The sequence below is a fragment of the Natator depressus genome, chromosome 23 (assembly GCF_965152275.1).
Source record: "Natator depressus isolate rNatDep1 chromosome 23, rNatDep2.hap1, whole genome shotgun sequence".
Lineage (NCBI taxonomy): Eukaryota > Metazoa > Chordata > Testudines > Cheloniidae > Natator > Natator depressus.
Window position 1 is genome coordinate 3,164,383 of NC_134256.1, and position 17,612 is coordinate 3,181,994.

The 17,612-nt window shown below is 57.0% G+C and overlaps 1 protein-coding gene across 1 annotated transcript; it reads right to left on the minus strand.

Moving 5' to 3' along the window:
• Positions 1 to 1,887: 1,887 nt before the first annotated feature.
• On the minus strand, positions 1,888 to 16,129 carry CCER2 (coiled-coil glutamate rich protein 2). Its single transcript, XM_074937201.1, has 6 exons — positions 15,823 to 16,129; positions 8,969 to 9,015; positions 6,428 to 6,521; positions 5,611 to 5,679; positions 3,817 to 4,679; positions 1,888 to 2,927 (listed from the first exon to the last, which is right to left on the minus strand). The coding sequence occupies exons 1-6, from the start codon at positions 15,866 to 15,868 to the stop codon at positions 2,844 to 2,846; spliced, it is 1,203 nt and encodes a 400-aa protein (XP_074793302.1). The 5' UTR covers positions 15,869 to 16,129; the 3' UTR covers positions 1,888 to 2,843.
• Positions 16,130 to 17,612: the final 1,483 nt, after the last annotated feature.

Below are 17,612 nucleotides of genomic sequence, written 5' to 3' on the forward strand. Positions count from 1 at the left end.
AGTACTTTTAATTATTATTTATATCATGGTAATGTCTAGAGGTTCCAACCAAGATCAGGGCCCCGTTATGCCGGACGCTGCCCAGATCCCGACCGAGATCAGGGCCCCATTGTGCCGGGTGCTGCTCAGAACGTGACCGAGATCAGGGCCCCCTGTTGTGCTGGGTACTTCAGAGGCACAGTAAGAAACAAGCCCTTGTCCGAAAGAACGCACAATCCTTATAGACAAGGGGAGGATCATTATGCCCATTTTACAGATGCAGAAACCAAGGCCCCGAGAGCTGCCAGGACTTCTCCAAGGTCACACAAGAAGCCTGTGGCCAGAGCAGATCTTAGGTATTCCCATCACACAGTATCTGAGACACTCACCATTGTCAATGTACTTATCCTGCCAACCGCCTCCTAAGGCGGGGGAAGGTTTTTATCTCCACTGTACTGCTGGGGAACCCGAGGCACGGGGCAGCCTGGCATACGGTCACACAGGGAGTTTGTGGGTAGAGCAGGGTCCTGAACCCACATCTCCAGTGGCTGTTTTAACCCTCATTCTGCCACTGTCACCCCTTGAGACTCCCACTGCAACATGCCGCTCACCCCCATTCACATGATCGAAACAGGCGCCTGTGAAAACCCCGGCATCAAAACAGACACGACACGAAGGAAAGCTGGCGGGTCGGAGTCTGGTTTTCACTGTGCTTTATTGGTCCACAGAGCTGGCTACACAAGGACAGGGATTTAAAAAAACCAAAAACAACCCCCCCCAAATCCCAACACCTGATAGACCAGGCCACCAAGCAGCTACACAGCATCAGCACCTGCAAGAGATGCGCTCACGGCCTAAGGGGAGGGTGCCGGGGGAAGAGAGTCCTCCAGCTTGAATGGGAGGTGGGGGGAGAAATCAGAGAAAAACCCAAAGTGAAAAGCCCGAGAGACCAGGATTGGGAGGATCGGGGCCGCCAGAGGCGCCAGGTCCGAGGGATCTCGAATAGGAATGTAGCTAGGGAATGTAACCACTGCTTTGTGTTACCCATGGATGGGGGGTGTGTGTATGAATGAGTGAGAAAGACCCCTGCAGCTAATACAATAGGCTTCTCTCTGCATCCCCTGCCTAACATACAGGACGTGTCTGTGTTTTGTCGCCCCCCAGCGAGGATCAGGCTACTGCTGCAGCCTGCCAAGCTCCCAGGCCTGTACTTACGGGGCGACAGGAGGTAGGTTCCTGCTGCGTGGGACAGAGCAGACCCTTACAGACACTTCTGGGGTCAAACTCATCCTGTCTTCTCTCTGACGCCCCTAGAAGTCTCCAGGCTCTGAGGGCGGGACGGCTGGGGGGACGTTCAGGTCAGACCAGACCAGCCTTCTTGCGTGCGAAGAGACCTCTCCTAATTACCTCGCCTTTCTATGAGTGATGAGCTGTGTGTGACCGACCTCTTGGGCTGCAGGCCTTCCCCCCGTCACATCTCAGGCCAGGAGCGGCTGGGTCCCTGTCTATAGCCCAGCCGGAATCACAGAATCTCAGGGTTGGAAGGGACCTCAGGAGGTCATCTAGTCCAAGCCCCTGCTCAAAGCAGGACCAATCCCCAGTTTTTGCCCCAGATCCCTAAATGGCCCCCTCAAGAATTGAACTCACAACCATGGGTTTAGCAGGCCAGTGCTCAAACCACTGAGCTATCCCTCCCCCCTTAATCACACCTCGCTCCCCTGGTCTGCAGTGGAAACTCAGCGGTCCCCTTCGCCGAGGCGGGATCCGGCGCCCGCACCTCCCCACCGGGGCGACGGGAGCGGTAAAGCTCAGGTGGGACAGACGCACAGAGCCGGGGGCCTTGACCTCATCAGCCAGGCCAGCCGGGTACACGTCAGCTGTACCTTCTCCAGCTGACCCCTCCCCCCGCTATGCAGGCCCCCTGCCCCTCGGCTTTCCTGGTGCTACTGCGGCTGCCTCCCCCCATCTCCCCTCCACCTCCAGGCCTCCCGCTGGGCCCGACAGGCTGAGCTTGTCTGGCTGCTGGTGAAAATGACCCCTTGGGAGGCGGGCAGAGCTGACCCCTGAGCCCAAAGCGATGGTTGGGTGTCGGGGGCGGAGGGGTCAGGGAAACCGAGGTTTCGAGGACCAGGCAGAGCTGCCTGGTCCCACGAGGCTGCGTGTTAACAGTCAGAGTCCGGCTTGCCCAGTGGGTGGGGAGCCAGGCAGGTTCCCCCCTGGCACCGGAGGGTCCCCTCTTTCTATCCCTTCTTTGGTGCCCCGCAGGGGGTCTGCATTAAACAAGAGGCCACAAGTGAAATAAACTCCTCCCTCTTGGGCGCCGGGGGGGGACAGGGACGGCAGAGAATAGCCACAGCACAGTGCGCTCTGGCCACGCCCCATAGCCCCCCCTCTGGGTCCTGGGGGGCAGAGGTTAGCCGCAGCGCAGTGTGGCTATTCACCCTTTATATCACACCAGCTGCGGGCAGTTCTCAGGGGGACATTCCTACCCACTTGGTACCCCCAGAGCAGCACAGTTGCTGAGATCTAGGGTGCCCACCCCCCACACATCTCTCGCCCTCCATTGCTGGGGAGGGATGTTTCCTGCATGGAGTGGGTGGGGAGGGTAGGTTGAAGGGTTGGTTATTTTCCTTGGCCTCAGGTCGTGCTGGGTCCCTGACAGGGGGTGGGGGGGGAAGCAGATAGAAAATCACAAGCTCCGAGGCTTTGATAACAGTCCACAGCCGAGTGGGAGAGGAGAGGAGGGATATATACAGAGAAAGCACATGTGTGGGGGTGCCGGGGCGGGGGGTGACTCTTAAAGGGGCGGCCGCCCCTTTGTCCCCCTCCCACGGCTCCCCGCTCCCCTAAGGGGGCTGGGGAGGTCACCCTCTCTGCAGCTCCCGCAGCTTCTCCGCCACCTTCTTTAGTGCATGCTCTATCTGTTCCAGATTCTCCAGCTCCCATTCCTGGATGGCGAGAAAGCAAGAGGGGCCGTGAGGATGGGGGACCCCCCAGGGCTCATCCCTACCACCCCCCAGGCCACTACATCCAAGCCACCCACCAGGCCTTTCGTTTATCGCCCCCCAAAACCGGGCTTTGCACCTCTGGTTGCCAGGTGCATTCTGGGATCCCCACAGCACCTATCCCACAATGCCCAGTGCTGGGAGCGCAGGGGCATTTGGGCCAATCGTCCACATGACCATGGGTGGGGGGAGGATGGAGCGAGGAGGCCCAGCTGACCCCAACGCTCTTGCAATGCCGCGGGCTGCCCCATCTCCTCTCCACCCAGCTGGCCCTGCAGCTGCGGAGCCAGGTGGGAAACTTTGCAGGGTTCGTCACGAGGAGGAAACAGAGACCTTGGGAGGCATGTAGCGAAAAATGGGAGAGCCCCACCGCAGAAGAGCCCATAGCCCCGGGTCAGAGCACTGAGCTGGGAATCCAGCATCTGGCCCCTGCTCAGCTTGATTTGGAGCAGGGACTCGAACCTGGATCTGGCCCATGCCAGCTGGTGGCCTTAGCCACCGGGCTACTGACGCTGGGGCACGGCGTCCCCTGGTTCTGACCACAAATTCCCTCCTGGGACCCTGACAAAACTTGGGTGGCAACTGGGCCGTTCCACTGAAAAATTCCCAGCCGGCTCCTTTCTGCCCACGGAGGGCCAGACCCCCGGGGCTCCCCAAGGCCGTGGGAGCTGGGGGTATGCAGGGGAGATTTTTTTCATGGGCACAAAGGCCGTTTAGCTGCCCACCTCCTGGCTTTCAGCTGCTCAGTCCTGAGAGCTGGCAGGCTCCCAGGCTGGAGGCTACCCCCAGGATCACTAGCCATGTAGCCCATGGAAAAGGGCTAAGTGCTGACCTTGTCCTTCTTGGCCTCCCTCTCTTCTTCCTCTTCCTCCTCCTCCTCTTCCTCTTCTTCCTCTTCCTCTTCCGCCTCCTCCTGGTGGCCCCAGTGCTTGCCCTTCAGGTGTCCCGCCTCATCCTCATGGTGCCTCTTCTTCAGCGCGTGGCCGGGTGGCCCGTGGTGGTGGCTGTGCCGCTCCTCCCCCTCCTTCCACAGCTGCCCGTCCCCGCGGAGGTGGCTCTTCGAGTTGGAGATTTTAACGCCCTTCTCCTCTGCCTCAAACTGGGCCGTCTCCTCGTCACTGGCTTTCTCGGCCATCCGCTTAGCTGGGCCGCCTTTCCGCTGGGCCGGGCCCGATCGCTTTTCCTCTTCCTCCTCCTCCTCCTCCTCTTCTTCCTCCTCCTCCTCTTCCTCCTGCTCCCAGTCCTCTAGCCCCCCGCGGTGCCGGCCTCCATAGTGGTACGGCGGCTTCTCCTCTGAACTGTCCTCTTGGCTGAAGTGCCTCTTGGCTGGCGGCCCCGTTTTCTTGCTGGCCCTGGGGCCCCGGGTCTCCCGCAGCTTGGGCGATGCCCGCCTCACCTCCTCGTGCCTCCTCTTCCTCTCCTCCTCCTCTTCCTTGCCCTCAAGGATCTCTTTGGCCTCCTCCTCCACCTGGGTGCTGTCTTTCCCTTGCGAGACCTTCTCCTCCTTTACCTTCTCCTCAATCTTCTCCGTCTTCTCATACTCCTCCTTCCGGGCCTCGCCCTCCTTCTCCTCCACCGTCTCAGAGGCGGCCGAGCTATGCTGGAGGGACTTGTCCTGCTTCCTCAGCTCGTCCCCCACGGGGCCCTCCTCTGGCTCATGCCAGGCACCGTGGCTCGGGTGGTGGTGGGCATTCTCTAGGGGCAGAGAGGAGAATAGTGAGCTGTTCCCACCTCGTGGCAGTCCTGACCCCATTGGGGATGGGTGGACACAGGCCGGGGGACCCTGTTCACACAGCAAGGCCCGTGTCCACAAACTGCCCATGCACCCTGGTCCCCCATCATCCAGGTGCCCCAGCCCTACCCCTTCTCCAGACACCTCTCCCTTGGCTTCTCTGCTCGGAGTGTCAGCTTTGGTGGCGAGTGGGATATTGCCCTAATGCCCTGTATCCCTTTCCCTGATCCCCCCCAGCCAGGTCCCCTCCACACGCACTAGAGTTGGATGAAACTGGGGTTCCCTCCAGGGGGTGCCAGCTCCAATCCGGCCTCAGGACAGGGGACTGGCTGCCTCAAGGAGGTGGGGAGTGGGAGCCAAGGGCCTTTCCCCTCTCGCGGGTGCTGGTTCTGATCCAGCCCTAGGGTGGGGAAACTTGCTGGCCTGGGGGGCGGAGAATGGGACATGGGGCCTTTCCCCTTTAGGGGGTACTGGCTAGCTTGGAGTGCGGATGGAACATGGGGACTTTCCCCTCTAGGGTACGCCAGCTCTGATCTGGCCCCAGGGCAGGAGCGTGGGTGGCTCGGCTGGTGTGGGGGCAGAGAATGGGACATGGCGCCTTTCCCAGTTCTGATCTGGCCAGAGGGTAGGGGGACTGGGTGGCTCAGCAGGGGCAGGGGCACGGGGCCTTTCCCATCTACAGGGCGCTGGCTCTGATCCGGCCCCAGGGTGGGGGGCTGGATGAGTCAGAGGGGGCAGAGAATGGGATTTGGAGCCTTTCCGCTCCAGGGGCTGCCACGTATTTTCCAGATCCAGGTTGGCGACAGAGCCAGGAATAGGACCCAGGCGCCCTGACTCCTCGTGCGGTCACTGTAATTCGTGCAGGGAGGGTGGGATGGGGGCCAAGGCAGGTACCTTCGTGGACCAGCTCCTTCAGCTCCTTCAGCAGGTAGTGATGGTGCAGCATGGCCAGGACCCGCTCGTCTGGAAGAGACAACAGGTGAACCCCCTTATGAGCTTGTGCCCAATTGGTGCCCTCGGGCAAACGACCTGCCCCGGTCGTGGGCTAGGAACGAGCCGCAGCCACGTGCACTGGTATCACTGAGCTGCCTTTCACCCGCAAGGACCGTCTCGTGCAGAGACAGGTGGGAAAACCTGTCCCGAGTGCAAGGTAATTCTGGGGGTGGGGGGAGATTAACTAAGTGAATTAAGGTAGCGCCCCGAGTTCTCTGAGCAGTGCTAGGTGAGGTACACACATAGCATGAAAAGCTGGTCCCCGATTACAGTCAGATTCCCAGTGTTTCTGGTAGAAATAGGGGGAGGGGACTATAACCCCCTTTGCCCTCCCCGTGTCCTGGGTCCTGCATGGTCCTCAGCATCAGAGCAGCCTTAGAGCTGCTCTAACTCGTGGGCCACCACCTCTGGGCCCTGGGGGGCAGAGAATAGCCATGGAGCAGTGCACTCTGGGCATGCCCCCAATCCACCCGCTTACTCCAATTCCACATCACTTGCTAAGGGGAGAGTCTCAGGGGGCTTTTTCCCACCCACCCCCACCAAGGCCCCTGGTTGCTCCCAGGGCAGCCCAGAGGAATCTGAGAGCAATCAGGAGCTGCCTTCTAAGTCTCTTTCATCACAGATGGGACTGAGTCCTTGCTGAGCTGTGGGGGGTGTTCGGATCTCTATCCGGCTCCGCTTTCCCCAGGAGCTGATGGCCACATCCCGGGGCACTCACCTTCTTTCAGGATCTTCAGGCAGTCGCTGGCGACCGAAACCGGGTTAGGTTTGGACAGGGTGTCAGCCAGAACTTCCGTGATGCATTTGATGACCTGGCCGGGGGGGGGGTGATAAGAGTGAGTTTGGGTTTACAGTGACAACACACCAAAGATCCCCCCCAGGATTTCACCACCTCTCCCATGGCTGTCAACTTCTGACCGGTCAGGGCCAGCATGATTGGAAAACGGGAGGGACATCGCACGGCTGCAATGAATGGAAGTTATATTTTTACGAGCCACCGGAATGCCTCAGGTTCCCTGTGGCATTCGTACGGCCGCCCACTGAGTGCCACCAGGAACGAGGGGCTAGCAGAACCGTCCCCTGCTCTGTCTGAGCTGGAATCAGACAGCTAAACCAAGGACCAGCCTGAGTCAACGCGGGTGAGCGGAAGAGCCGGAAGATAGATCCGATGGTTGAGACTTTGACGTAGCAATTTCCAGCACCGCTCTGCAGGGAAGCGGAGGAGAACGGCAGCTGGAAAGAAAGGAAAGCCCAGATCCCGGGAATCCAGGACAGTGGGAAATGCTGGTTTGTTTGTTTTTTTCTCCTGACAAGGCCAAAACCCAAAACTTTTTTGGGAAGTGACCATGGTGCAGCATGGGCAATGTAGTCTGGCTGGGGAGTAAGGGTCATGAGGAGAATGGGGTGTGGGAGGGGGGATGAAAGCATACAACTCCCATGGGGCACCATGTCGATCTGCAATGGTCCTATTTCCCGGCAGGAAAGATGCCGCCAAAATGGATCTTTTCCCAGGGAGAATTTCACTGGAGAGGAAACCCTGCTTTCCGACGGGAAACCGTTTCGGTCTACATTTTCGCAGCCGCCCGAGTCCTGACAACGTTGGCCGGGGCTGTGTGGCGACTTATGCGGCATCGCGATCAAAGAGCCGACATAATCAGCGTTATTAATAAATAATAATCCCGAGCACGGGGGGTCTCATCCCTTGTCTTTCTGAGGCCCCTCCCCAACATGCGATAAAAACTCCACGGCCCAGCTGTGCCACAAGAACTGGTTTCCTGCCTATAAAAGCCAGGGCGGCATTAGGGGGCGGGAAGCGGGGCAGTTGCTCGGGCCCCACATCACAGGGGGCACCGCAAAACTAAGTTGCTTAGACTGCAGCTTCAGCCTTCGGTGGTGGGGCTTGGGGTCCTGGGCTGCAGTCCCTTGTGGTGGGGCTTTGGCTTTCTGCTCCGGGCCCTAGAGAGTCTAATGCCGGCCCCCCTGAAACCAGCTCGCGAACCCCCAGACCCCTGGTTGAGAACCACTGCCCTAGCGCTTGTCATGGGCAGATCCCAAAGCCCTTTCCAAAGGAGGCCAGCATCGTTTCTGCCATTTTACAGCGGGGAAACTGAGGCACGCAGCTGGACCACGACTTCCCCAGCAAGTTGAACCAGAAAGAGAACCCGAATCTGCTGAGTCCTGTTCCGATGCGCCATCCACTCACTCACGCTGCCTCTCACGCGCTTATAGACGCCCATACGCACCTGAGAATACTCAGTGGCGCCGGGGAGAAGAAAGAGGAAGACGATGGGAGAGAATTGCTATGAATGATTTGTGTTACGGTAGCACCTACGGACCCCAGCCCAAATCAGGTCCCCATCGCGCCAGGCGCTGCACAATCACCCCCTCCCCCTAACAGCATCCAGGCACATTGCCAACTCTCGAGAATTTTGGGGGACTCTTGAGATATTTGCTGATTTCTCGCCAGCCCCAGATCCTGGAATCATGTGAATTCCTCAGAATCTCATGGAATCATAGAAACATTGGGTTGGAAGGGACCGTGAGAGGTCACTGTATCCAGCCCCCTGCACAAACTTAGGCCATCCCTGACCAGGGTTTGTTCTTAAAAACCTCCAGTGGCTGGGATCCCACATCCGCCCTTGGGAGCCTGCTCCAGAGCTTCACTCCCCTGGGAGTTAGAAAGTTTGTCCTGATATCTCACCCCTGAAGACTGAGCCCATTGCTTCTTGTCCTACCTCCAGCGGCCCGTGGAGAAAAAATGGATCCTTGTCTCCTTTATAACAGCCCTTAGCCTACTGGAAGACTTCTCAGGACCCCTCTCAGCCTTCTTGGTCAACACTAAACATGCCCACGTGTTTTTGTCCTCGGCCAATTTTCAGGAAATAGAAAACCCGCCTGGTGTTAGGGAAAAGCCTTGAGCATGTGAACCTTACACCGGTCAAACAGCACAGGGTAAATCAAAGGAGCTGAAAGTTTAGTTAAAAAAATCTCATGGTTTTTAAGACCAATCTCGTCAGTTTTGAATGTTTGAGGTTGGCAGCACCATAAACAGACAAGACAGACAAATGCACAAAGAGAGAGAGGCCCCACGGGTCTGGGGAAAGACCCCAGGTGTCCTGCGTCCCGGCTCTCTCTACTGCACTGTTCCTGAAGCAGTGACCCCAGTTTAACCCCCTCAGGCGTCTTGTTCATTTCAGTGGAAATGCTGGGTTTGGTCCGTTTTCTTTTTCTTCCTTCCTGTGGTTTTTTTTTTTCTTACCTTTTCGTCTTCCTCCGAGAGCTGGGTGGACAATGGCAGTGAATCGGCTGCAAAATAAAAGAGGTGAGGCAATCTATTATTACGGGCTTTCATTAGTCGGCAACACAATCGCTAGAACACAGTCTCTCTACCGCTTCCCGGGTGTTTGCGTCATTAGGGGTACTGCAGTAACTCATCAGAGGCTCCAGCTGAGACTGGGGCTGCCTTGTGCGAGGTGCTGCACAGACACATAGTAAGAGACAGTCCCTGCCCCCAAAATCTTATGAGCTAAACAGACAACTCAGAGAAAGGGAAACTGAGGCACGCAAATGTTTTTTAAAAACTTTGTCCAGGATCAGACAGGCACTCTCTGGGAGAGGGTTGTAGCCTAGTAGATTAGAGTAGGGGGTGGAGAGCTGGGAGTCAGGACTCCTGGGTTCTAATCCCCACTCTGGGAGGGGGAGGGAGGTCTAGGAGTTAGAACCGTGGAGACAGGGGATCAGGGACGCCTGGGTTCTATTTCCAGCTCTGCCACAGACTTGGCTAGGTAACTTTGGGGAAATCTGCCGCCCTGCTCTGTGCCTCAGTTTCCCCACCTGTAAAAATTGGGATGCAAGTTCTAACCCCCTGAAGCGTTGAGATCTGGGCATGACCCGCGTGGCATATAAATAAAGCGTACACCCACACCACTTGTTACGTGTATTAGGGTAGCACCTAGAGGCCCTGACTGAGGCCAGGGCCCTGTTGTGTTATCCACTGCGCAGACACACAGAGAGAATAAAGAGTTCACAGGCTATATTGATAACAAGCGGGAGGGGAAACCGAGGCACGGATGCAGCGTTTAGCTCTGATCAACGCCTGTAGGGGAATCTGGGGTTGAACTGAAGCCCGAGTTAGTAACACACCTTTGGCTGCGTGTGGACATACCCAGAGGAGGCCTCCCCCCGAGGTCACACACCCTACCCCTAGATCAGCCTCCCCCGCAGGGTCATTCATTACAGACCCACAACTCATGAGTGCTTAATGGCATGAGGACTCCGGGCTCAGACTGAGTCAGCTGACAATCAAGGTGGAAAAAAACCATTCCCTGCCCATCTACCTACCCCTCGCTTAGCACACACTGTTACCTACGCCGTGGTTCTGCCTTCCCGGTGCTAACCACCCTCCAGGCACCAATTACTTTCCCTTCCTTTTTTTTGGGCTCCCTGAAACAGCTGCACTCATGCAGTTTTAATGCACCAGGCTCTGCCACCGCCGGGGAGAGAAAAGCTTCTTTCTCTGGCTGCGTGATCGCCGCCATCATCCTAATGAGGTCCCCGCAGGGGTTGCTGGCAGAACAGCAAGGTCTTAGGCAAAATAAATGACCGGGCTTTTGTTTCTTTGCGAAGAGCAAAGCAACCTGAGTAATTGAAGGCTGGTGGGTTTGCAGGCAGACAGGTGTGTTGCTTTTGGAACAATGAGGGGAAAATAGACGGGTTGACAGTATTCTTGTCAGCAAGTTAAAGACGTATGGGCTGGACGAATGCACTATAAGGTGGGTAGAAAACTGGCTAGATCGTCGGGCTGAACAGGTAGTGATCAATGGCTCCATGTCTAGTTGGCAGCCGGTATTAAGTGGAGTGCCCCAAGGGTCGGTCCTGGGGCCGGTTTTGTTCAATATCTTCATTAATGATCTGGAGGATGGTGTGGATTGCACCCTCAGCAAGTTTGCAGACGACACTAAACTGGGAGGAGAGGTAAATACGCTGGAGGGTAGGGATAGGATACAGAGGGACCGAGACAAATTGGAGGATTGGGCCAAAAGAAATCTGATGAGGTTCAACAAGGACAAGTGCAGAGTCCTGCGCTTAGGACGGAAGAATCCAATGCACCACTACAGACTAGGGACCGAATGGCTCGGCAGCAGTTCTGCAGAAAAGGACCTAGGGGTTACAGTGGACGAGAAGCTGGATATGAGTCAACAGTGTGCCCTTGTTGCCAAGAAGGCCAATGGCATTTTGGGATGTATAAGTAGGGGCATAGCGAGCAGATCGAGGGACGTGATCGTTCCCCTCTATTTGACACTGGTGAGGCCTCATCTGGAGTACTGTGTCCAGTTTTGGGCCCCACACTACAAGAAGGATGTGGAAAAATTGGAGAAAGTCCAGCGGAGGGCAACAAAAATGATTAGGGGATTGGAACACGAGTTATGAGGAGAGGCTGAGGGAACTGGGGATGTTTAGTCTGCGGAAGAGAAGAATGAGGGGGGATTTGATAGCTGCTTTCAACTACCTGAAAGGTGGCTCCAAAGAGGATGGATCTAGACTATTCTCAGTGGTAGCGGATGACAGAACAAGGAGTAATGGTCTCAAGTTGCAGTGGGGGAGATTTAGGTTGGATATTAGGAAAAACTTTTTCACTAGGGGGGTGGTGAAACACTGGAATGGGTTACCTAGGGAGGTGGTGGAATCTCCTTCCTTATAAGTTTTTAAGGTCAGGCTTGACAAAGCCCTGGCTGGGACGATTTAATTGGGGATGGGTCCTGCTTTGAGCAGGGGGTTGGACTAGATGACCTCCTGAGGTCCCTTCCAACCCTGATATTCTATGATTCTATGGTTGAGGGGGAAAGAAAAAGAAAAGAAAAAGAAAAGAAAAGAAAGAGTACAGACCACCCACTGATGGCACATCCATGGGAATCAAACCCTCTTCCTTGTTAAAAGCATAGGTCTCTATCGCTTGAGCGAAACGATTAGCCCCATCAGCTGCTAGCAGCAGTAGGCTGTTATCCTCATATGTGAACCAGCCACTAGAGGGGGCTGCATCACACACCGGTAACGTCACTGTGGAGTCAGAGCTGTGGAATAGCAATAGTGCCCCCTTGTGGCCAAAGGAGGCTGACGCTGGTGGAGTCTCACGGCCCCCGAGGATGAAGCTGCCCGGCTTTGCACAGGCCCCGGTGTGCCAGGCCAGCGATGCGGCCTTCCTCAAACGCTCTGCACCTGCCAACGCACCAGAGCTCGTGCCATGCAGCTTGCAAATCCGGGCGCCTCAGGGCCTGATCCAAAACCCGGTGGAAAGATTCCCCCGCCCCGCCCCCCAGGGACCCTCCGGCGCTTGATGGCTCTGCAGAGTGGATCCAACGCGCCCTTCTGTGGCGGGGGCAGAGCAGGTGGTAAAGGGCTGGGGGGGGGCTGCATGCCCCAGCAGCAGGTGACCACCTATTATTAGCTGCATTTAGCCCAGGGCATATCCCTCAGCTGTTCCGGGAGGGCAGGCTGCCCGCTCACGACACCCGGCAGGTGGACGCTGACACCAGCAGGGACCCAGCACCAGCGGGTGCGGGAAAGGGCCAAGCAGGGGTGGGGGGCCGGACCCCGGCATGGAGGTTTCAGGGCAGCAGGCAGCTGCATTCCCTGGAGCTGCGGGAGGGCAGAATCCCTGCACCGATCACAGTTACACTGGGGCAAATCAGCTTGGAGCCTGGCCCCCAGGTAGCACAGGATTTGATCCCCGGCTCCCCTGGGAGGGAAGTAGGGTCTCGCGGTTAGAGCAGGGAGGGGCGGGGAGGGGGGCCAGGACTCCTGGGTTCTATCCCAGCCCTGGGAGGGGAGTGGGGCCTAGTGGCTAGAGCAGGGGGGTCTGGGAGCCAGGACTCCTGGGTTCTATCCCCAGCTCTGGGAGGGGAGGGGAAGGGGAAGGGGGTCTAGTGGCTAGAGCGGGGGGAGCTGGGAGCCAGGACGCCTGGGTTCTATCCCCAGCTCTGGGAGGGGAGGGGAAGGGGAAGGGGGTCTAGTGGCTAGAGCGGGGGGAGCTGGGAGCCAGGACACCTGGGTTTTATTCCCAGCTCTGGGAGGGGAGGGGAGGGGAGGGGAAGGGGGGGTCTAGTGGTTAGAGCAGTGGGGTTGGGGCTGGCAGTCAAGACTCCTGGGTTCTATTTTCAGCTCTGCCATTGACTTGCAGTTCGACCTGGACTAAGTCATTTCATCTCCATGGGGACCGAATGATACTGACACCCCCCCCCGCCCACGTGGGGGAGCTCCCTGGCGGAAAGGAGCTGTTGATGTGCTGGGTGTCCTCCAGCCCCTGCTCTCCTACTCTACCTGCCCCCAGGCCCTCAGGCTGAGAACTTAGGGGGCCACCCCCTGCCCTCCTTATATAGGGCGCCCTGCAATAGCGGGGCCCCTCAGCTCTCCAGCTCCTGTAGCCAGCGTTGGCGTGCAGCCCCTGGATCCTTTTACCCCAGCCCTGAGTGGGGCGCAGGGCGGCCCCTGTTCACACAGCAGCTGGGACAAAGATTCTCCCTTGCAGGCATCTTCCTCCCTAGAGTCTGCTGCTCCTTGGCACCCAGGCGCTGCACAGACCCCGGGGGGATCTTTGCTTTAATATTAGGGGTATTGCAGCAGCAGCTAGAGGCTCAAACCAGGATCTGGCCCCCAGTCACGCCAGGTGCTGCACAGACCCGTCCACACACACACTTGTCAGAGAGGGGGGCCTTCCTTGTGCTGGATCTAGCATGGATCCTGCCCGAGATCAGGGACCCCCATTGTGCCAGGCACTGCCCAGACCCTGACTGAGAGCAGAGCCCCCAGCCATGCCAGGTGAGGCACGGACACGGAGTGAGAGAGAGTTCCTGCCCTGAAGAGCTTGCAATCTAAATAGACACAAAAAGGGGAAACTGAGGCACAGAGCAGGCAAGTGACTGGCTCAAGGTCCTGGAGCAGAGCTGGGCCCAGAACCCTGTTCTCCTGATTCGCAAGCTAGTGCCCCAGCTGGTTTTGGCCGAGGCCCTGTTTTGATAACCAAATGCCGGCCGGATAGCGCGTTCCTGCTGTGGGGCCGAGAGACCCTACATTTGGGATCTTCCTGCGAAAGCCAGACAAACGCAAAGGGCAGCTCGTTCCATCCCAGCCCCTCTGTCTATACCCGAGTCCAATTCCTGCTAGCATTTGTATCTGAAACCCTTATACGTGGATAATTTCACCCAGCACTGAGATGCAGCCTCCTCTGGGCTGGAGCACAGCAGCTGTTTTTACAGGGATCCCTCACCCAGCGCTGCGATGCAGCCACCTCTGGGCTGGAGCACAGCAGCTGTTTCCACAGCCATCCCTCACCCCCTGCTGAAAAGCAGCCATAGAGCAAAGACGAATAATAATGCAAATAAGTCGGACCTGGCGCCTCCTATCTAACAGCTTCCTTATGCACAAGTCCCCGAGGGTGTGCTCCTTCCCCAGCACGTGCATTGATAATCCACCCCTCCAGGGCGCCCCGGGGTTGTCCCCCCCCCACACAGGCCAAACGATGGACTGCAGAAGGGGAGCCGTCGCTCTGGCACCCGGAGGCTGCAGCGAGGGACGCACCAGCCTTATATAATGATATTACGTAATGCGGGAGGTAGCACAACGGGGCGGAGAAAGTAAGTGGCTGGGATCCAGCTGGAGGAAGCCTTGGCCCACCTAGCTCCGAAATCGGGGCTTTGCTCCTGAAAGTTTGGGCCTGATTCTGGGGTAAATCAGCAGCTGCCGGGGTGATGGCAGCAGGAGAACAGAAGGAGGCCCATGGGCTTTTTAATGACCTTGACCTGGTCGGGGACTGCCGGGAAAGACTCAGGGGGTGCTAAGTGAAGTCTGCCCCCCAGAAATTGATGTGAACCGAGCGCCGCTCTTTCGAATGCAACCGCGGGGGGAAGTTCCTCGGCCCTGCACGCAGATCTAGAGACACACGCACTCACACAGGTGTGCAGATCGCCCCCCCAGATCTTCTCGCACGCCCAAGACACACCAATCCGGGGCTGCAGGGACAATTTGTACAGTTGCGGGTGCTGAGAGCCATGGAACCAAACTGTAAACCCGGCACATGATGGAAACCACGTCAAGCCAGGGGGAGCTGCAGCACCCCCAGTTCCAGCCCTACGTGCACACGCTCGTGCGTACACAGATCTGTGCGTGCGCAGGGACACACGGAGATCTGCACACACAATCTTACTCTCCCGCTGGTACACCCCCATGACTGGACAGGCCTTTGGATTCATATCAGCACGTCTAGTTTGAAAGCAGCCCTTTCTTGCCCCGATCTGGTCCCCTCAGGCCCCGATCCGGATTTGCCTTGAAACCTTTTGACTAATTGCAAATTCTCCACCACGCAGGATCCCAGGAGATGGCCGGGGAAGCCATCCCCTTCACAACCTGGGAGCGGGGGCGCAGCATTTTGAGCGCCGGGATATTTAAGATGCAGCTCAGATATTCCTCTGCCAGATGCTTGGGGCGGTATGCAGTCTAGGGTGATGAAATCCTTCAAACCCCCTCTGCCCCCGGGGCTTGGCACACATTGGCTGCTGCCAAGACGGCCTTTCATTTGGTGCCACCCAGCGTAAAACAGGACTTTGTCCCACTTCAAGCCGAGCTCCTCCTGCAGAATACCCCCAGCCAAAGAATAAAGACGGCTGCTGGTGAGTGCGTGTGTGTTTTTTTCAATGCACCATGTTCCCCAGATGGCACGGAACACAGATTTCTGGCAGATCCCCCCAGGGGGGCTGCATTTTCCCAGGGGGCAAACAATCGCCACCTTCCCACGCCAGCCCCGTTTGAAAGAGAAATTGGCCACATGCTGTCCCAGCCCAGGCGGGATCTTCCCCAGAAGTCAGGAGAATGGGAAAGCAGGACTGACCCAAGCCAGACCACACAGTGGAAACTTACAATGATCAGAGACATCAGGGCATGGAAGAGGCACTTGGGGGCAGATTTACAAAGGTATCTGTGCATCTAAGACGCAAAGTTCGGCACCGACGGGGATTTTCAAAAGCACCTAAGCAGACCAGGCACCTAACTCACCTGGGCACTTCTGAAAACCCGCCTAGCTGTGTCTATCCCAGTCTGGGCCTTGCTTTGCTCGGCTCTTACCGTGCCAGCAGGACAGGAGCAAGACGGAGAGGCCGACGGCCAGCATGGTGCTCGGGTGGCGAGTCCCAAAGAGCTGCCCAAATTCTGCTGTTGATGACGGGTGTAAAACAAAGCCAGGCGGGCTGGGAGCTCAGGCGTGAAGCGGGCTGCAGACGCGGGTTGGAAGGGGCCGGGGAGGCAGCCGCGGAACAGCTGGTCAGCCAAGGCCAGCGAACGTGCCCGAATCCCCACAGGTGCAGCCTTCGCGCGTGTGCGCGAGCGGCCCTGCCTCTGCATCTGAGGACAGGCAGCGGGATTTTAAATAGGAGGCAGGCTGCAAAGGAAGTGATGTCAGCTCCGGGAGTGGGGGTGGGGGGGCGATCTCCCCCTCCTTTCCCTTCTGCACACTGGATTTATTCCAAGCCACCCCAGTGCCTAACCAAACCTGGCCAGCAAATAATCTAGCTTGCCTCCTCCCTAGCACAAACTGGTCACTGGGCTTAAGGCCTGGGTTACCGAGGTAGCTAAAAGGTCTGGGCGGGCCAGATTCTGACCGGACCCTGGTGTAAATCAGGAGTGACTTTGTGGATCAGAATCTATGTCCACACCAGGGGCTCTCAAGCTTTCCAGACCCCTTTCAGGAGGCTGATTTGTCTTGCGTACCCCCAAGTTTCACCTCTCTGAAAAACGACTTGCTTACAAAATGAGACACAAAAATACAAAAAAGTGTCCCAGTCTCATTTTCACCACCGAATTATAAAACAAAGCAATTGGAATATAAATATTGTCCTGACATCTCAGTGTCTAGTACATAGAGCAGTATAAACACGTCATCGTATGAAATTTTAGTTTGTAACGTCACTAGAGCTGTTTACGGAGCCTGTAGTAAAGCCGGGCAAATATCTAGATGAGTCAATGTACCCCCTGGCAGAGCTCTGCGCACCCCCATGGGGTCAGACCCGGTCTTGTGGACACGGTTTCCAAGCCAGCGCTTGACTGGCGTCCACCCTCCATTGTAAACCTGGCTTTACAATTGCTGGACCCGGGTCTCAGAGCCGTGCCCGCTCTGTGCCACGCAGCCCTTCTGACCCGGGTCTGAGGCTTGAGCTGCATCCACACTGCAAAATAACAGGCCTGGGACCCAAGTCGCAACAGGACTCGGGCTCTAGAAGAGACCTCGGAGCTGGGTCCTGAGTGCTTGGTGATGGGAGTCAGACTGATTTGTGTGTGGACAGAAGCGTGTACGAGACTTCATTAACTAAGCCAAGTGCCCTGACGGTCACTCCAGTCAGAGTGCTGTGTACAAAGCTCCAGGTGAAGGCGCTCCCCAGCGTGGGTAAAACTCACACAAGCGTAAATGGTGACAAATATAGGACGACTCCTCATTTGGCTCCTCTCGGGAAACATGAGCCAGCCCAGCCGAGGAAACTGGGGTTTGAAAAATGCCTCGTTCACTTTAATTAAATTAATTTCTCATTTTGATTGCGCTGCTGCCCTTTCAAATCAACCCCCATTAACGACGCGCTTCCCTTCAAAAACTTGACACCGGCTCATCTTGTTTTAATGTTGTTCCTATGACAACCCTCTTCTTTTTGATTCCAAAGCCGGGGCCAGATCCCCCCCGGCCCCGGCCAGAATCAGCGTCACTCCGTTGCAGCCAATAGGGCCGGATCTGCAGCAGGTGTAAATCGGCGTCACTCCATTGCCCTGATTCTAAATGAGCCTTATTGATTTAAAGCTCCAGGTCCGTTTCAGTCTGAAGTCAGTCAAAGGTGATTCTCAGCTAGCTGCCTGCTCCCAGTGCTCTCAAG

Excerpts from the sequence above, each read along its gene's own strand:
- CCER2 (XM_074937201.1), bottom strand. The coding sequence starts at position 15,868 with ATGCTGGCCGTCGGCCTCTCCGTCTTGCTCCTGTCCTGCTGGCACG. Across the intron at positions 9,016-15,822 it reads GCTCCTGTCCTGCTGGCACG|CCGATTCACTGCCATTGTCC; the intron begins GTAAGAGCCGAG and ends TTTATTTTGCAG. Across the intron at positions 6,522-8,968 it reads TCTCGGAGGAAGACGAAAAG|GTCATCAAATGCATCACGGA; the intron begins GTAAGAAAAAAA and ends CCCCCCGGCCAG.